The sequence below is a fragment of the Amphiura filiformis genome, chromosome 20, assembly GCF_039555335.1.
Source record: "Amphiura filiformis chromosome 20, Afil_fr2py, whole genome shotgun sequence".
Taxonomy (NCBI): Eukaryota; Metazoa; Echinodermata; class Ophiuroidea; order Amphilepidida; family Amphiuridae; genus Amphiura; species Amphiura filiformis.
In genome coordinates this window covers 15,652,284-15,672,635 of record NC_092647.1, presented here as the reverse complement: position 1 = coordinate 15,672,635, position 20,352 = coordinate 15,652,284, and the positions used below count along the sequence as shown (strand labels likewise).

General features: G+C 38.3%; 1 protein-coding gene across 1 annotated transcript in view; it reads right to left on the bottom strand.

Annotated features, from left to right (window-relative positions):
- Window positions 1-20,050: 20,050 nt before the first annotated feature.
- LOC140142143 (macrophage mannose receptor 1-like) overlaps window positions 20,051-20,352 on the bottom strand; it is a 71,164-nt gene continuing 70,862 nt past the window's right edge. The window contains exon 47 of the mRNA XM_072164109.1: window positions 20,051-20,283. Coding sequence (XP_072020210.1) covers window positions 20,051-20,283 — 233 coding nt within the window. The remainder of the gene's footprint in view (window positions 20,284-20,352) is intronic.

Below are 20,352 nucleotides of genomic sequence, written 5' to 3'. Positions count from 1 at the left end.
CGTTTTGGTAAGTTATATTGATTTGTTACATAAAACCTTGAGATGTGCGGTTGGGTGCCAATCTAGACAAAAGAAGAGTCTAAATTTTACGGTCCTAAATTCGCGGTAAATTGTACGGCTTCAATTGACTTGTGTTTGGTGTATATGTACTTACGCCTAGACGTAAGTGGCTCTTAAAAAAGTCTTGCATTGAAATATATACTAACCATGTTGCCAAGTTATAAGCAAAAGTCTTTCATATTGGCGATGAAACGAGCGTCTAAAATCTCCCAATGAGGCGCGTACAAGTGGTGATTTGGTAATCATGTTTTATATTGAAATGCAATACAAAAGAATTTGCATTGGAGCAAAGATAATGTATTCTATTCATGGCAAGCTAATCTGATAATTGGTTGGGCCTATATATGCAAGACTCGGGTTTATTTTAAATGGTTTTTTTGCAGAGCCTATTTTCAGTCATGGATCATACTGATAAATTTCGCGAGGGGGGGGAGGGAGGGAGGGAGGGAGGGAGATACTTAAGTTGAGACTGAACAAGCGAGAGTGGGAGGGGGTGAGGAAGAAAGAGAGGAGAGGGAGAGACGGAAAGACTAGAAAGAGAAGAACTCGAGAGGAGAGAGTAGGGACCGGGGGACGGGGAGGGAGTGGGGAGACTGATCATATTGGGGGGGGGCAGGAGGAAGCAAAATAGGAGATAGACATTGATACAAGTGAAGGGCGACACTGTGGCCCTGCACGAGTGCATTGGGGTGCGATATGCTCATAAGCGGACCTTTGTGATTTTAGAGCTTATTTTCAACGTTTTTACAGAAAAAAGTGGACTTTGTCATTCGGATTGGCATGCATCAAAGACGAGAGGGCGCTAGGCCATTAAAAACAGCGGTGTTGTCTCTTCCGCTTTTATTGACATAGGCATCTGCTTCTATTGAAATAAGCTGATTGGTACTTCAAAGGTAACAATGAAGTCAGATTACAGTAAACTTACTGAATCACTTGCGTTTTCGTATCTGAACAATAGACTTACGGAAACTGAAAAGATAAAAAGACCCTTAGAGTCCCAAATGTAATATCTTGACAACTCATTAATTCAAAAAGGGACACCAATCCTACAGTCAACCATTGTTTAATAATAAACAAACACTTTTGCTTAATTTCTTTGTATATTGATGCGTGTGCGCAGTGCCGGAGTTAGCTTGTGCATCATCCCACATTTTTGCTTTCTTTTTGTTGCCTAGCTGATAATGATAATCTAAGCCTCATTTCTCATCATACCTTGTGTGTTTATGATTTCTCCACCGTATGAACTCGAATTCATTCCATTTTGTGGATTTTAAATGTCATTTTTCTGGATTATCTTGCACATACCAAATCTCTGTGCAAGTGCATGTCTGCATAATTCGGCAACCTCATTCCCGCGGAAGATACGGATCACTGAACCTGGGGCTTTACTCTGTGGATAGTGGAACTCTGCTAGTTTATTGTCCATCACTGACTGGTGAGATCTACCCATGCTTTACTCACCAAAATGGTATCCTCTCAAAAACCACAATACTCCTCAGACTTAGTTGAGGTATCTCTCAGTTTAGTACCATCATCAGGTGACTGATCACGTGACCAATCGACCTAAATCAGTCACCTGATGATGTCCGATGGTTTCGGACGAAACGTCGTGTTTACGAAACGTAAGTTCCAGTATTTGATTTATTTCTGTACTCTTAATCCTTTGGTATGTCTTTAAGGCATAACACCGCCCCTCAGCGTAATTTTACCCCTTTACTCCGCAATCCTTTGGTATGTCCTTTAGGCTGCGTTCACATAGAAGTATACTATTCGGGTATACGGTGCACGTTTTGCAGGTGCACGCGTATAGCTCAAATCGAGCAAGGCAATTTCATAGTACCGGGTCACATAAGGCTACGATCGCATAGAAGTATACTATTCGGGTATACGATGCACGTTTTGCAGGTGCACGCGTATAGCTAAAATCGAGCAAGGTAATTTCATAGTACCGGGTCACATAAGAGCTATTCGAAAAGGCCGTATACCTGCGTGCATGTTCGATTTTAGTGCAGCGTATACCGTCCTAATTTTAAAAACCTAAACCATATGTGGGTAAATTCATTTTTTAATAGATGCACTATCTAATTCTGCACATTATGACACCTCATTGAATGCAATGTGACCTCAAGAAGTAAAGTTACAAGCATTTGATAAGACGAAGAAAATGGGTAAACTGACATACTCGCTATTCGCTATATGAAATACGCTCATTTGATCAGGCTGAGTTCACATAGTATACTCCTATATGAACTCAGCCTGATCGAATGAGCGTATTTCGTATAGCGAATACCGTATACCGTATACTTCTATGTGAACTCAGCCTTAGGCATAACATCGCCCCACGCGATGTTACCACTTTACTCCGCAATCCTTTGGTATGTCCAGAGAAGATGTAAAGAAAGGAGATAGATCCAGCTATCCTCAAACAAAATATGTGTGTTGCCGCTCATTCAAAAGCAATCACGCTATTTAGGTTTAACAATAAAATACAACAAAAGGGTTCGAACCCATGACGGGTGTGATACACAAGTTGCTGCTTACTAGTTTTAGGGAAAGGTCAGTGTCTGTATACCATCAATACTATTAGGGATGACCATCATAATTTCATGTTGACCCTTTTGCTACAAAAGATTGTTTTCTGGAAAGAACTCATCAACAGAAGTATTTTGGTGGTTAAATGGTCAAAATCGGTCAAAAACTTTTCGAATTATGAATTTTCAAAGTTTCCCATTCTGACCGGTCATTGGAACGAAATAAATTGACAAAGTCTAAATATAGCAAAATTGGTATAAGCATATATTTACCTTTTTATATTTCTTTATTTAATATATATGCAAACATGAAACAAGCATATTGTGAAAGTATCAAATGGGTTTCTTATGAAATGGCACTTTACTAGTCAATAGCATGAAGTATTTCTTCAAACCGAGGCACTGAAATCATGCTTTTAGCAAACATTTGCCAAAAATCATCCATAATGGCCAAAGTGGCACATAATCAAAAGTCCAGGTGAACTTTTTTCCCACATCAATATACACTACACATAAGAAAAATACTAATGTACTACAAGGGATTTTCAACATATGAATCCAAACAATCAAGTACCAACATGCACAGCTTTGTCCTGATATCACTTCTGGGGTTTTAACAAAATGATTAACCTCTATTGTGATTGGCAGCAGCATAAGGTATCTCTTTGATAGCTGATAATGCCCAGCCATTCAGCAAGTGGCTAATAACTGACCTTGATAGGCTTGAATGAATACTGTCATGTGCTACAAAACCATCACACTCCAGGGCCTGGTCATTCCATATGCTGCAGGGAGCACGGTACTTTAACAATGGAGTGAAAGACTCATTATTGATTAGGCGCGTATTTTAAAAGTACAGCTCCTGTGCGTGTATAGCAGCAAGTCAGTGCAGATGGTATAAATATAAGAAAATGTTTAGGGTTGAGATCAGGTGAATAATACAACAAATGAGCATGAAACTTCACATTTATGTTCAGAAAGGTGTCTATTTAACATGATTCGAAAGGTGTTTGGAAATTCCAAAGGGAAGCTGGTGATTTAATTTTAACTCGAGATCTACTTGTCCGTTTTTTTCCTTTTTATAGAGGGTATGATAGAGGTAATAACAACAACTCTGCCAAATTACAGCTCAGTAGGTCAAGGTGTTCACCTGATCTTATTCATCTGAATATTTTGTGCCATTCTGAGCAGTGCTGCACTGGGCCACTGGCAATTAAGCGCACTGTGGCGATGGACCAATTTTGACTCACACTTACAGAAAAACCAAATAAGTTATGATGCTGTAATTTGCAGGATAGTTACAAAACATAATTGGCATTAACATCTCCAATTTTTACAGAAAAATATGAAAAATAAAAGAATGAGCTCAATTTAGAAATGTCTGTGCAAGCAGTGCACAGTTGAGCTCCCTGCATGTCTATGGGAGTGTTCTAATCAAGTTGATGGTTCATTAGTCATCCCTAATACTATGCATACTATGCATGCAGATCCTAACATCCAGTTTATTTCAAATAAAATATGACCGAAGTTCCATGGCAAATAACAATTTTGCACGCTTGGTTACGCTTTCAACCTCTACTATTTATGATACAGCCTATTTTCAATTATCAAAATATCTTTATTAGGTTTGCAGGAAATGACAGGAAAATACATAAAACAATAAAATATAGATGATCAAAAATCATCCCTTTTCTAACAAAATCCTAAAACACTCCTAAATAATTAATATATGTTCCAAAATTGGCGGATTTTTTTGGAATCTTTACAAAACTACATTTCTTTCTTATAGTATCCACGTGTGGCATCCCTTCAGAGCAACATCAGGTACTTAACACACACGTGTCATACTTTCAAGGGATTCTCTATACATGCTATATAAACATTGGATATGGTTTCAATTCTGGAGTGAAAATTAATCAACCGTAGTCGGCAACACACATCACATCAAAGGCTACTTTCAAGTAGATGTGTAACTACTTGAGAATAAAGGACTATGAATAGGTGCGACAGGATTACCAGGATTATCTCAAGGATATAATTCCGTTCTCCCTCCTTCTTTTTCAACTTTCCTGGTATGTCTTTTAGGCATAACACCGCCCCTCAGCGTGATGTTACCCCTTTCCTCCGCAATCTTTTGGTATGTCTTTTAGGCATAACATCGCCCCACGCGATGTTACCCTTTACTCCGCAATCCTTTGGTATATCTTGGTGTAGATTAATCATCCAGTTGGTAAATCAGAGTACAGAAATAAATAAAATATTGAACTTACGTTTCGTTAACACGACGTTTCGTCCGAAACCATCGGACATCATCAGGTGACTGATCACGTGACCAATCGACCTCAGTCACCTGATGATGTCCGATGGTTTCGGACGAAACGTCGTGTTAACGAAACGTAAGTTCCAGCATTTGATTTATTTCTGTGCTCTTAATCCTTTGGTATGTCTTTAAGGCATAACACCGCCCCTCAGCGTGATGTTACCCCTTTACTCCGCAATCCTTTGGTATGTCCTTTAGGCATAATATCGCCTCACGCGATGTTGCCACTTTACTCCGCAATCCTTTGGTATGTCTTTTAGGCATAACACCGCCCCTCAGCGTGATGTTGCCCCTTTACTCCGCAATCCTTTGGTATGTCCTTTAGGCATAACATTTTACCCCTTTACTCCGCAATCCTTTGGTATGTCTTTTAGGCATAACACCGCCCCTCAGCGTGATGTTACCCCTTTACTCCACAATCCTTTGGTATGTCCTTTAGGCATAACATCGTCCCACACGATGTTGCCACTTTACTCCGCAATCCTTTGGTATGTCTTTTAGGCATAACACCGCCCCTCAGCGTGATGTTGCCCCTTTACTCCGCAATCCTTTGGTATGTCCTTTAGGCATAACATTTTACCCCTTTACTCCGCAATCCTTTGGTATGTCTTTTAGGCATAACACCGCCCCTCAGCGGGAGGTTACCCCTATACTCCGCAATCCTTTGGTATGTCCTTTAGGCATAACATTTTACCCCTTTACTCCGCAATCCTTTGGTATGTCTTTTAGGCATAACACCGCCCCTCAGCGTGATGTTACCCCTTTACTCCGCAATCCTTTGGTATGTCCTTTAGGCATAACATCGTCCCACACGATGTTACCTCTTTACTCCGTAATCCTTTGGTATGTCTTTTAGGGACCCCCCGTATTGACGCAATTAGCACATGTACATTGTATATGCACTCCCAGTAATGCACCTGTACGCACATTTGACATCGAAGACATAAACCTGCACGTAATCCATGTCGCCGCGTAAGCAAGCACACAGTAACCATATTTAATTACACAAATAAAATAATTCACAACACCAAATTAATCCAGCTCTTTCTCACTCTCCACTTTACCTAGAAAGCTGAATTGCACACCATAATAAGGGAAAAGGTATGCTGCCTTGTTTAGGACCTACAGCTCAACTTACCGTACTTTTCCTAACCAGACAGTCCATGCCAAAATTGTTACTACACCTTTACATTTCATCGAATCGCTTTTTGATGTCTGTCATTTTGAACATCACACTTGAAAGATGTATGCTATGTAGAAACTTTATTTTGCAATTTCATAATTTGCATATTATTAGCATATTTGCAAGAAAAAACATGAAAATCAATAAATACCTATATTTTTCACAATTTCAATATTTTATTAGAAATTAAGCATGTAGGCCGTTTGTTATGACCTGATGAATGAAGCTGTCAAAACAGATTTTGATATTTTTGCTTATTTTTCCTTTTTTGCCCCAAAATGTGTAAAATCAACATTTTTTGGATGACCTATATTTTCTTTGAATATTTATCAAATTTCTTAATTTAGGTATAATACAGTGCAGAAAAAGATGTCAACAAAATCTGTTAAAACAGATTTCCAATAAATTGTTCCATTTTCTATTTTGAGTTAAATACTCAATTTTCATGCGCGGGATATTTGAAACATAAAATGAAAACATGTCCATTGCACTTTTTCCTCGAGATGTACTATAATATCAAGGTTACGGATATATTATATTATATACCTATTGTTATGAATGATCAATGAAAAGGTTCAGAACTGGGCTACTAATAGTCTGTCAAGTATCTATAGTTATTTTCATGACTGTGTCAACTCAAAAATCATGCAAGGTCGAATGTAGGAAAAGTATGATCAGTTGAGCTGTACGATTATAAAATACTATAATGAGAAATCATGATTTTGGAGGTGCATTTGAACACATAAACGACAAGAAATTTGCATGGATGCGTACTGTATACCGTATACACGTGTGAAACAACAAGACCGCCCCACTCAACTTACGTATGATGAAAATCGTCCAAAACACATTTTAAAATTAATCTCACGATCTCAAAAACACCTCTATGCGTTCTATGCACAATATCCAAACGTAATTTGGAAAGATTTAATTCCGAAACAATTTTAATACTCTAAAAATAATGAAATTAAAATTACGACTAAGAAAACCTGTGTATAATTACCTGCAGTAAGGACGAGAATGACATGCGGGAACCCAGCCAGCTAGCACGTACGGCGCGCTGATTGGCTGACGGTTAATTGATTGGGTAATAATTGAATCGAGCATGCGCAGAAACGCCCATTAAATGACGTAATGCAGAAATGAATTTTAAAGGAGTACTACGGGATTTGGGTAGGAAAATGAAATGGGGATTACCTAAACATAATATTATGTGTTGACTTGATTTACCAATACCGTTTCACTATGTACAAAAGTATAGGCAACATTGAGTTTCAGCAAAAATTCTTCAAAAATACGATTTTCACCAAATTTTCTGCTTAATTTAAAGGGACATGGCTATTTTCACCTAACTAACAAGTAAAAAGTAAGTAGCTCTTGAGTTAATTTCACAAGAGCGTAATGAAAATCATTGGAGCCTCACCACCTCCGCCCCTCTATGGTCATCTTTGATGGCCGGTCCTACCCCGGGTAAAGTGCTGGGGTAAAAATGTTACCACCAAAATGAGCGCAAAGGATGTATCTACGATTAGCTTAGGTCGTTTGGGCGTAAACGCGTGCGTTTTTTATGACAGATAAAAATTCTTAGATTCTTGAATGGTGTGTGTTTTTAATAGACGAAAAACATTATTTGAAACTTAATCCATTATACATTGTTTACTTCAAGTCTTTGAGCTTACACAAATCAGCAACAGTGTTGATTTTGGTAATAATCTCCTGTAATCAATCTTTACTTTAAAATGTTGAAAGAATACATTATCAGTTGTGATTCCACCTGAGCTTTTGATTTAAATTATTTTGTGTAACATTTGGGGTTTATATTATTTAAATAATCTGATAGGAAAACAGGTCGATATAATTAAGGGTTAGCCATACTGCAAACTGCTAGTAAATTCCTTTACCTGCCTGCTTGGGCGGAAAATACCGGGGAATACCATATACCGCAGAGATGCCACTTGGCTGCTTAGGGCTAACCAAAAAGCCTGTGAAAAAAGCCTGAAATGGTGTGTAAATTTGGGAAGCTGAAAGTGAATATTTTGACTAATTAAAAGGTGTTCAGGCAAGCAGCAAAAAGTGCATAGCATCTCTAACACCGGAAATACTTAAACCAGGGACCGTCATAGAATTTGTATTATATCAAGAATTTTAAAAAAATCAAAATTATTTGATATCAGAACGATATTCCACGTATTCAGAATGCGCTCTCAGGTCCCACAAAATACTGCGCAAACGTCGCAATCCGAGCCCTCAAATGAATTTGGCTATTTCTTTCAAACCTGATCTTTTATGGCATATTTCTAATATTTATGTAAGTCCAAGCTTACGGGTACACCCCGTAAGTCCGAAAATCTAATTGAAAAAGACGTCAACCCTAACCCTAACCCTAACCCTAGAGCTAACCCAAGCCCTAACCCTACGCCTAACCCCAATCCTAACCCTAACTTCAATTAGATTTTCGGACTGACGGTGGTTCGGATTGACGGTGTTTCGGACTGACGGGACCCGAAGTTTACACCTGATTGGAATCAACCAAATTCATTGTGTTTGTATTGTAGGAAAACGAAACAATTTTGAATTAATGTCTTTATACAAAAAATTCTACACATAGAGCTCCACAGTTAAGCGGCCAAGGTAGAAAGTGTGTTTTCTCTCATTTTATCTATTATTTGGTCTTAAAATGACCAGAAAACCTGACAAGACTGTTGTTTCATAATTTTGGCAAGAAAAAAAATGTTGAAATTTCGCTATCCGAGCCCTAAGCAGAACGAAATTACAGCACAGTGGTCTATGCAGTGATGTAATCATGACTAAACTCGCAAATGCAAAATCAGAATCAACTGAAATTCTGTGAATAAACTTTTTGCGTGGATATCATACAAGAGGATGCTAGAATCATAATTACTCCTGTGCAAAATGCGAAATGATTGCTCTAGTATCCCTTTACTTACATTAACATCTGTAGTTTTTAATGCTGCTAGGTCACCTCCGAGACCTTGACAAGCCATCCGGGCTTCATACCAATTCAGTTTATTTGAAAACAACTGGAAACACTGGTAATTGTATTGCATCCAACCATTCCGACATTTTTGACAGAATACTGTGAGAAAAAAAGAACAGCAATACACATGTAAGAATGGCGACCCTTTTAATATCATGCGGCACAGGGGGTGGGTGGGCACGGGGCACAGGGCGGGATAGTACATATAGCTGTTCTGCGGTGAGCTTGCATCACTGAGGTTCCGGGTTCGAGCCCTGTCCCAATCGGTCTAGGCGGTTATCAATTACATAGAATCCGTCTATTAGAGAGCATCTATTCAAAATCAATGTCATGTGACGGGATTTTGAATTGATGCGCGGGCGATTGATTTGTACGTTTGAAAGTCGAAAGCTCTCTATATAATAATTGACTCTTCTTCACGCATGCACGTACACTCAGGATGCACAGATATAGTGTAATTGGTGTTGTCGCTATTGACTACTCGAGTGGGCACTCGTGGAATTGGACTACTTTTTGCTCAATAATTGTCAAATTTTAAATAAAAAACAAAACAAAAACAAAACGCGGGACTTTCTCTTATCCGATAAAAATAAGTTTGCAAGTTTGATGGTTCCAGACACCATAGATTGATATTCAAGACGTGTTCTTGGAAAATGTTCAGCGCTGTTGTATTTAAATTAATACGACGAATCGTCGGGAAATATCGACAAATTTATTTCCCATTGCCGAGTAATTGTCGATTGCCGATTTTGAGTAGTATAATAAGTTTTAAAATTGAAAACGCGGGCTGTTCCCATCACTGGAAATATTTTAAGTAAGAGTTAATTTGATTAAAGCTGCTAATTCCTGCTTTGAGGGGCACGGTGGCCGAGCGGAATGGGTCCTTGACTCATAATCGAAAGGTTGCGGGTTCGAGCTCCGGCGACGCCATCGTGTTGTGCCCTTGAGTAAGGCACTTTATCTCGATTACTCCTCTCTACCCAGGTGTATAAATGGGTACCGGCATTCTTAAATGCTGGGAAGGTAACAGACTCGCTGTGGAGGAGGTGTAGTGATCCCCCTATAGCAACATTACACGGAGGAGTCTGGCCCAATCGCCAATGAAAGAGAGATGGGCACTCCGATCACTGTTTATACAGGATCGTCTCCTTTACTTTACCTTTTTTTTTTTTAATTCCGGGCACGGAACTGTATATTTTGTCAACACAAGTCCAGGGTGAAGGTAGACAGAACATGCTAAAAGCATGAAAAGTCCCAACTTTAGCCCTCTTTTCAGCATATTCGTACGTGTGCGCTCGAACTTTTACACAAACACAAGAAATAATGATCTTACTGTTGACTTGATAATTATTATTGATCTATTATCATGATTACGAAGACAGACTTTGATCGCAAACTGATAGACCTCAGTGCAGTGGAACATCGTGGAACATCGTGGTACACTGTTATCGTTGAAGGGGTGTGAATGGGATTTGTATAAAATATAGGCTAATACTGATATAATAATCAGTTGTTTTGAAATAAGCAAGTTGTTATAAATCGTGACAAAATGGCTTGCTTACTACTCTATCAATATCGTCACTTCTTTTCATAAAAGAGATCTCATATATACTGCGCCCAAGAAGTATCCGAAGACCTAACACAAACATCATATCTTAAAGACTCTAATTCTAAATTGCAAAATAAAGTGGTTAGATGTTCTGCACACTTTTACTCACTTGAATGACAAATGGTCGACTTTCAAAAGTGACAAATGTAGATATTTCCTATTTTGAAAAGCTCTTTTTATTCAAATTACTTAGAATTAAGCAGAACAAAGTTCTCTACCTATCAACTACTTTATTTTGTAATTTAGTTTTAGTGTCTTTAAGATGGCCTTTGTTGTAAGTGTTCACATACTCTTGGATACAATATATCACCATGCAGTGCAGGGGATGGAAAGATTGAATCCATCCAGTAATTGGGCATGGGGTGGGATGGGGTAGCTGTAATTATTAAAGACATCAATACTAAAATTTTGGCTAATTTATATAAACAAAGACGAAATCCAAACTTGTATGTTTTGTTAACAGTGGCGTAGATTTCTTTTTGACATTGGGGGGGATGAAGTTGGAAAAAAATTCTTGAAGTATAGTCAATCCAGCACCCTTTGGCGACAGAATTAGTTTATGATATAAATGAGCGCGAAGCGCGCGAAATTTTTTGCTATTTTGAAGCTTAACTGATGAAATATGGTGTAAAAGTAGATTAAATGCGCGCGAAGCGCGCGAAAATTTGCACTTTTGGGGCTAAAATGGGCAAATATGAGGTTAATTTGGTCAGAAACCCATTATCAGGCGTCAACATTGGGGGGATGATTGTATGGACCATCCCCCTGGCAAAATATTGGTGGTGGTTTGGGGTAAATCCCCCATCCCCCGGGATCTACGCCTATGTTTGTTAAGATGAGGTATAGCACTAAGATTTTACGATATTTTATCTAAAAACTTACCCGTTGGTAATACAACAACTAACACCGCCAACTGCCAAAGCTTCATGTTGGCGATGATGTTAGTATACTGTGAAACCAGGATACCTCCTCCTCCTTTCCTCCTGTATATAATATCCTACAAGACTCAACAAATCCTTGTCCGTAACAGAAATGGGAAACTATGATCGGGTAAGATCAAAAAGTCCCTGCATGCGACAGAACGGGAGAGCGAATCTTGTTTTCCACTTTTTTATACGGGAAAATGAATGTTTGGATGCATGTGTCATGATTGTGAATTAAGATTTGCGAATTATTTATTTATCAGTGATTTAAGGGCTGGGGTATGAACGTTTGGACAGTATTTATTTTGGGACATTAGAGCACATCAGACATATCGAATTGCATTCTGAATATGAAGAATGTCATTCCGATATCAAATAATTTTGATTTTTGAAATTCGCAATTTAATACACATTTTATGGCAAATCATTAAAATTGATATTTTTGATATTTAACAGTACTTGAAGTAAACTTTATAAATCTGATGATTTATACTTAAAGTGTATGTAGGTGGATGAAAAATTGAAAATTTTGACCTTTCGTATTAAAGATATGGATTTTTTTTCCCAAAACACCAAAATAAAATTAGGTCTTTTTGGGAAAAAATCCATATCTTCATTATGAAAGGTCAAAATTTTCAATTGACCGTCGGCTTTTCCTCCCTGCTACATACACTTTAAGAATATATCATTAGATTTATAAAATTTACTTCGAGGACTGTTATATATCAAAAATTTGAAAAATATCAAATTTTTATACTTTGTCATAAAATTTGTATTATATTGTGATTTTTAAAAATGAAAATTATTTGATATCAGAAAGACATGCTTCGTATTCAGAATGCAATTCGATAGGTCTGAGGTGCTCTCATGTCCCACAAAAATTACTGTCGAAACGCAATAAACGCTCATTTTGGATCCCTTAATTTGATATTTAAAAAAATGCACTTTGCTCTTGCTCTTTGGCTGTAGATTAGCTATATCCAAAGGTGTCGAATATAAACACTGAACCTGTGTGTCGACCCGGTGTGTCGAGCGATATTACACGTTGCAAGTTTTGTAATAATAATGGATATAGTGGTAGATCCTACTCTTGACAACCCACGTGTAAGGGGTAGTAATCCGGCACTGTTGTTGTTGATCAATGAAAGGCTTTGGTGAAAAAAAATTGGGGTCAACAATAGACATGATAGAAACAATAGAAATTTGTTTCTTTTGCACTGTTAATAAAGAGTACCCTTAGTTCTTGTAGGGATTTACAGAGGCGGAAGCTAAACAATAGAAATTTGTTTCTTTTGCACTGTTAATAAAGAGTACCCTTAGTTCTTGTAGGGATTTACAGAGGCGGAAGCTCTCTATTTGTATAACCAAAAAGTATTCTTGTGTGCACTAGGCAGTGCCGCCGAGAGCCATTACGGGCCCGGGGCAAAGTGAACGCACGGGCCCCTTTGATCAGCGATTACGGTGTAGGACTTGAAGCCTTAACGTACGATCTTTTTCAGAATGTACCTTTATTTTTTTCAAACCCGATTTTTTTGGCATATTTGTAATACTTACACATGTTCTAACTTAAATCTATGAGCAAACTGTCAAATTCGCCCTATTTGTAGTAAAACGGGATGATTTTCTGTTGGTCCGACATAAAATCATAATTTTTTAGATTATGATTTTATGTCGGCCACGATCGCAAACCGTAGTCTCCTACAAGCTCCTACAAAACTAGTTTGGTCACGCTCCCTCCACATGTAGGCCAGTAAAAATCAGCCCCAAAATCTCCAAAGGTCAAAATAATTGCAACATGAATTCTATTTTCAGAAAATGTTGCTCTTAAGTCCCTATTTTAACATACTCAAAGTCTACCAAAATCAACCTCTGCAAAAGATGTATAAAATTGACTTTTTCAAAATGGCAGCCAAATTGTCGTAAAATAATAGACATTTGTGATTTCAATATATATGAGTGTCCATGTGGGAATTGGGTGACATTTTGACCTACAAATGCTCTTATGCCCTAACCGTTTCATAAATATTTATTTGCTGCGTAATTTTTGTTATAAATTTCAAAATGGCCGCCAAATACGTTCATTATGGGTTGTGAATACAGACAGGGCAATCAACTTTTCCCCATAGAAGCTGAATCAGTAAATAATACATATACGCTCGTAAGTTATAATCCACATATTATGTACATCGGCTACTTTAGAGTAAATATTTGAATGGTAATTGGATAGGCGGTTCTAATATAACATTCAATACAGCATCGTCAAAAATTTATCCCACAAAGAGCTACAGGGTCGATTGTAAAGACCTATACATCAGGGGTAATTCGAACAGGTGATTTAATTGTCAGTATGACTGCAACATGACTGTAACTTATTTTTTACTGTTCCACTTTAATAATTCTGGGGGCAACGATAGACTTCGCCAGGGTCCGGGTCTCTCCCATAGGCTTGAGGATCGCTGATGTTTGTTTCTGCGCTCTGATTATCAGGCAGGCGGCATCGATTCAAGCTCGGGTGTGGCTTTGCCTATTAGGGCTGGTGACCAGCGTTCGGCGTTGCCACTTGCGTACGAAGGAGATACAGCTATACTTCCTCGGGCATTTCCAAGCGTGGCGGCATCCTCAGAGCCTCATAATTGCGGTGTCTCGGCAGCTCCACTCCTGCCTCTCCTGGTGGATAAATCAACTCAGTGTGACAGCATGACCGTTTCTGTTTTTACATCAACAAGGAGGGGGCACCAAAAGTCCCAGCTACCAACATTTGCAGGGTGACAGTGTCCCTCCTTCTGTGGTGTCAGTGGAGGTGGTACGGAGCTTCTGGCCAGGATTGACTCGCCGATTCCTTGTCGGGGGGGGTCAGTCATCCTCTCTCTTGTCTAATAGAGTGGCACCTCACTCAGCAGTATGCATATGTCGGTCCATCTTTCAGAGGTTAGATCGTCCCATCAGAACCATCAGCTTTTGACTTACTTCACCCGGGATTAATGGTTGTAGGCAGGGACGCCATGCAGGAGAGTTGGGAGGGCATATCCGGTTATGCCTTCCCTCCCATTGCCATGATCCTTCTGATTATGCTGAAGGTAGCCAATTCTCGAAACTGATTACTCCTTTTCGCCGCTCCCCTCTTGCCCAAGCAGTGGTGGTTCTCCCGCCTCTTGGACCTTCTCGTGGGAAAACCAGACAGTCGTCTATGCCGCGTAGATCTTCTCACAGTTCCGCCACGCCACCGGCACCAGGTACAGATGGAGGTGATCAACAACCTCCACCTGACTGTTTGGCGTATTTCCGCCAGTTCGTCCCGACAGCGGGCCATTAATATTCGGTTGCTGCTCTTGCTGAAAGACAAGGCAACAGTCAACTGGACAGAATTACGATTCGCGACTTTGCCGATTCTACAAGTCACATATTTCCTTACCACGGGAACTGTACCGCTTCAGCCTACAGGACTGCCATTGTGGCGGTTCATCATGGCTTTTTTTTTTGGGAGGGGGGTCTATGACGGTCTTATCGAGTCCAGCACTTTCCGACCTCATTAAGAGCATGGTGGCTGAAAGACCTTCGCTCCCTGGTTCCGGAATGGGACCTCCTGTTGGTGTTGCAGTATCTACCTAAGGCCTTCGAACCCACGGAGGACCTCTCGCTGCAGGACTTAACACTCAAGACTGTGTTCTTGATGACAGTGGCCTGCGGTTGACGTTGTCCAGTTATGTACATGCTCTGTCTATAGACGAGCACCACCTACGCTTCACCACCGGGGTAGTCTTTATCCTTCCTCGGGCTGGGTTCCTGAACAAGAACCAGACCATGCCTGTCCTTTACTCCTTACCCGATATGCCTCCCTGATCTGGTTCTCATTGCGGGTATATACGATGAAACCGACGTGTCCAGTCATGGTCCTCAGAGGGTACCTTGCGCGTATCAAGGAGATCGTGGGAGGTAAGTAGAGGGTGCTCAGTGCTTTCCTCCCACTCAGAAGTGAGAGGGAGATACACAAGCGCACAATACTTACCTCTCATGACCTGATACTGACCCGCGATTTAGGCGTTCCACCCCTCAAGATTGTCATACGTTCATACGTAGAGGGTCACAAGAAACATGCATTGGTGGGGGCGATATGTCGTTAGGGTTTGGGGATACTGGGCATCCCTGTTCCTCTGGGGGTGTCAAAACCCTTTTTCTCTGGTACGTGGGGTTTCTTGTGGTCCCAAACTATCATTTTGTGTTTACTAATTATTTAATTCCATATTTAGTTATGGAATAATGACCGTTCTACTTCTAGCTATTTTGGCGGCCATTTTGAAAACTTACAAGTGAGAAAAAGTGATGAATCTTATTTCAGACCCTCTAAGCATGGCCTGAGACATACGAATCGTGTTACTATTACTAATAAGTGACATAGTGAATCTGTTTTCTATATTTTGTCCATCATTTTAATCATTTTGGAGGACATTTTGAAAAAAAAATCGATATATCCATATTTCGCAGAGGTTGATTTTGGTAGACTTTTAGTATGTTAATAAGGGCACCTAATAGAAATGTTTTCCGCAAAAAAATCCATGTTGCAATTTGTTTGACCTTTTCAGCTGATTTTACTGGCCTAATGAGGGAGCGTAACCAAACTGGCCGCGTAGGAGACTAACTCTGAGGCCGCACTCGCTGTCCTAATCCAAATAGTGCGAGATGTTTCGAGTGATAGAGGTGAATGTTGTTTCTTTGCAAATTCCCAATGTTTTTCGCGTCCAAATGTATTGGGAACTTTCATAATGATTGCATATTATCATTTTGGAAGAAAAAAAGAAAAATCTAAAAATTTAAGAAGATCGTACATTAAGGCTTTAAGTGTGTGTGTGGGTGTTGGGGGGGGGGCTTTGTGACATGGGGGAGGGAGGTTAGTGTAAAATCCTTGAACACATGTTGAAGCGGAGCTAAAGTAGTGTGTTTAGCTGCCAATAATCAAATATGAACATTGAAGTAGACATATGCGCGCTTCGCGTGCACAAATTTGCAATTTGAAAGTGGCATTTTGCTCACAGATTAAGTTTCTCTTAACAGCTTCCATTCGAAGTGCAAAACATTTGCCAACATTAAAGCCAATTTGAAGCTAAAATGATCAAGTATGAACCGTTGAATTTGACAAATGCGCACGAAGCGCGCGAAAATTTGCAATTCGAAATAGCGACTTTTGCTCCAAGATGAAACTTATTGAAACAAACTCCTTGCGAAGTGCGGAAAAATTGCCAATTTTAAGCTAAATGATTAAACAACGAAACGCGCAAAAATTTGCAATTTGTTTTCCCACTATTAAGTTGCACTCCCTTGATTCTCAAAGTCTTCATTATAGCGAGGATAATCATTTTCTTAAAAGCAAACAGTAACATAAAGTGAAATATTTATTAGAAAGTGTGAGTCACAAGGCTATCTTGTATTTAAAAAAAAAAGGCGTCTAATTTCTTTGTTTTTTACGGGCCCACTACTTTTGTTTGCTTTTTATGTGCCATAAAAGAGAAAAAAATATACCTTATAATGGACTCGTAAAGGCAAAGAAGAGACCGTAGTGGACCTGTACCATACCATACCATACGCCCGTAAAAGGAAGAATATAGACCTTTGTGAGCATGTAAAAACAGCTTAATAAGCGAAGAAAAGACACTTAATAGACCCGTAAAAAGAAAAACAAGAGACCTCGGAGGGTCCGTAAAGAGCAAAGAAGATAGTAAAAGAAAGAAAAGATGGCTTATTGCCTCTGAATTACAAGGTATCTTTTCTTTACTTTTTTACTGGCCCCTGAGGTCCCTTTACTTTGCTTTTACTGCCCCATAGTAAAGTATGTTTCTTTATTTTTACGGGCCCCTAGGACCCTGGGCCCGGGGGTAACGCATCCCCTTAATCCCCTTGTCGGCGGCACTGGCACTAGGTCATATAATTCAGTATGAATGTAGAAATGAAATGAATAAGTTTGAAATGCCATGTTTTGAAAAATCAACAAAATTTAGCTTTTTTAGTGTAAAAGAAGTGGGTTAAAGTTAACTTGAGAGTTGCAGTACCATATCAAAAGTAATTAAAGAACCTTTCACCCATTCTACACACATTTAAGCAGCACACCATTATGCAATTAAATACAGATGCCCATTTATTAGTCACAGAACCAATGTACATAGATAAGGTTATTTATCAAATCAGATCATATTCAAATCATTTTGAAAATGGTTGTTTTTTGTCTGTTTGGTTTTGTTTGTCTGCTCCAGGTTACTTTTGTACTGTTTTGCTGGCACTTCTGTGGGCTCTGAAATTGGCAATTTTTGGCCACTCGAACTTTGCCTGTTTTTGTACCTACATTGGTTGTTTGGTTTACCGAGTCTGTTTATTTACATCATTGATCATATCATAGATATCCTCTAGTATCATTTATTGATCCTTGATGTGTTTTGTGTCTTTTTCACATCATATTCACTTTCTATCAAACATACAAACTTATAAATGAGCTAAAATACACCACAAACGTGTGTATAAATTACTCTTTATTGTGGTTGTTTTCATACATTTCTTTCTTCTTTTATTACAAAAATAAATTATGTATAAAAACTTTCAAATGTAAATCATTACAGTTATGTAACTGTAAGAAAATTAGAATAATTTTGTATGCAAACATTATCTGGTAAATTTATGACAAGCAAAATTTATTGTGGAAAAAACAATGGCATGGTCAATTTTAAGAACAAATGAAAAGTGTAATCCTTTCTAATTTCACTATTTGTGAGTTTCCCCCACATTTGTGATCAAATAAATATGATCCTCTTTTGGGAATCTGTTGATGGGGGGTGATGTTGCCCCGGCTCGTAAATGCCAGGACAACAGTAAATACGGTTATATATTATACTGGAATGAAATAGCTGCAATGGCCATAATTCTTCTCCCATTGTAGTCATTGTAGTATTAAATTTAGTCCTAAAATTGGAATTTTCATTGCTGGTGATATTGGACTTTGTATTGTTTTAAACAATTATTAAACAATAGAACCAAACTGGGTCAACAATTATCAATTTTAGTCAGCAAACAATATTTGCGTCGGTTCGGACGAATGGGAAATTTTGCTCTCTGATACTGGTATGCCCTGATTATAATTAACACAATACAGTCAACCCAAATGTTTTAGAAATAGAGAAAAGAACAACTGTTTAAGTTCGCGTGATTAAGGCCAGTGTCATGGGAGAGAACATGGACCATTTCAAGCATCATTATTTCTGAATTGTATGTCAAAAGTATATAAAACTATACATTTGTGGAAGTTGAGTCACGGAATCCCATGGTGACGTCAGATTTGTTCAAAAATCTCGAGTTTTTGAAAAAATCACAAAAAATCACTTCTTTACCCCAATTTTTTTTGACAACTTAGAAAAAAATCCGTTCGGAGTAAAAAAAATCAGTTAGCTTTTCATAAAGAAGAGACATGAACTTAGGGAAGGTTTTTTTGTTTTTTGAAATTAGTCTCTTTTTCGAAATATTGAAAAAACATGTGAAAAAAGCAATTTTGTCACTCTATTAAGGGATCTAAAATGAGCGTTTATTGCGGTTCGACAGTATTTTTTGTGGGACATGAGAGCACTTCAGACCTATCGAATTGCATTCTGAATACGAAGCATGTCTTTCTGATATCAAATAATTTTCATTTTTGAAAATCACAATATAATACAAATTTTATGACAAATTATAAAAATTTGATATTTTTCAAATTTTTGATATAACAGTCCTCGAAGTAAATTATATAAATCTAATGACATATTCTTAAAGTGTATGTAGCAGAGAGGAAAAGCCGACGGTCAATTGAACATTTTGACCTTTCATATTGAAGAAAATCCATATCTTCAATACGAAAGGTCAAAATTTTCAATTGATCGTCGGCTTTTCATCCCACCTACATACACTTTAAGTATAAATCATCAGATTTATAAAGTTTACTTCAAGTACTGTTAAATATCAAAAATATCAATTTTAATGATTTGCCATAAAATGTGTATTAAATTGCGAATTTCAAAAATCAAAATTATTTGATATCAGAATGACATTCTTCGTATTCAGAATGCAATTCGATATGTCTGATGTGCTCTAATGTCCCACAATAAATACTGTCCAAACGTTCATACCCCAGCCCTTAAGCTAAAAATTGCACAGAATGGTGTATATTTTTGTTTTAAACAAATACTTTGAAAAAATGAGAAAACCTTCCCTAGGCTTTGATGTACTCTAAACGATAGTGCAAAAAGTTTACCTTTTGCTTGCATATTTTTCGAGTTATCTTGTCACAAAAATCGTGCAATATTGTCAAAAGTGAACTCTGAGAAATCGACGTTTTAGTAAAAAAATGTCAAAATTATGCACAAAACGTCCTTATTATTATTGAAAAGTCAAAACAAAAATGACAGACAGAGTAATTATGCCACACTGGTCGGATCTCCAACAGTGGCACTATCATTAACCTGTACTGATCCTGCGCCAGCATTATACAAAGCATTGTCAAATCCCACACTGCCAATATCAAGAGGGGATTTAGATTTGCCTGGTAAGCTTATTCCTCCACTGAAGATAAAGAAGATGATAGTACCAACCAACACCACACAGATTAAGATCCCTATGACAATGCCTACAATGGCGCCAGATGATAAGCCTGCAATAGATAATAGTGAAGTTTTGGCAGTTAAAATGAAAAAGATTTCATGCGGCAGTGAAATCATTG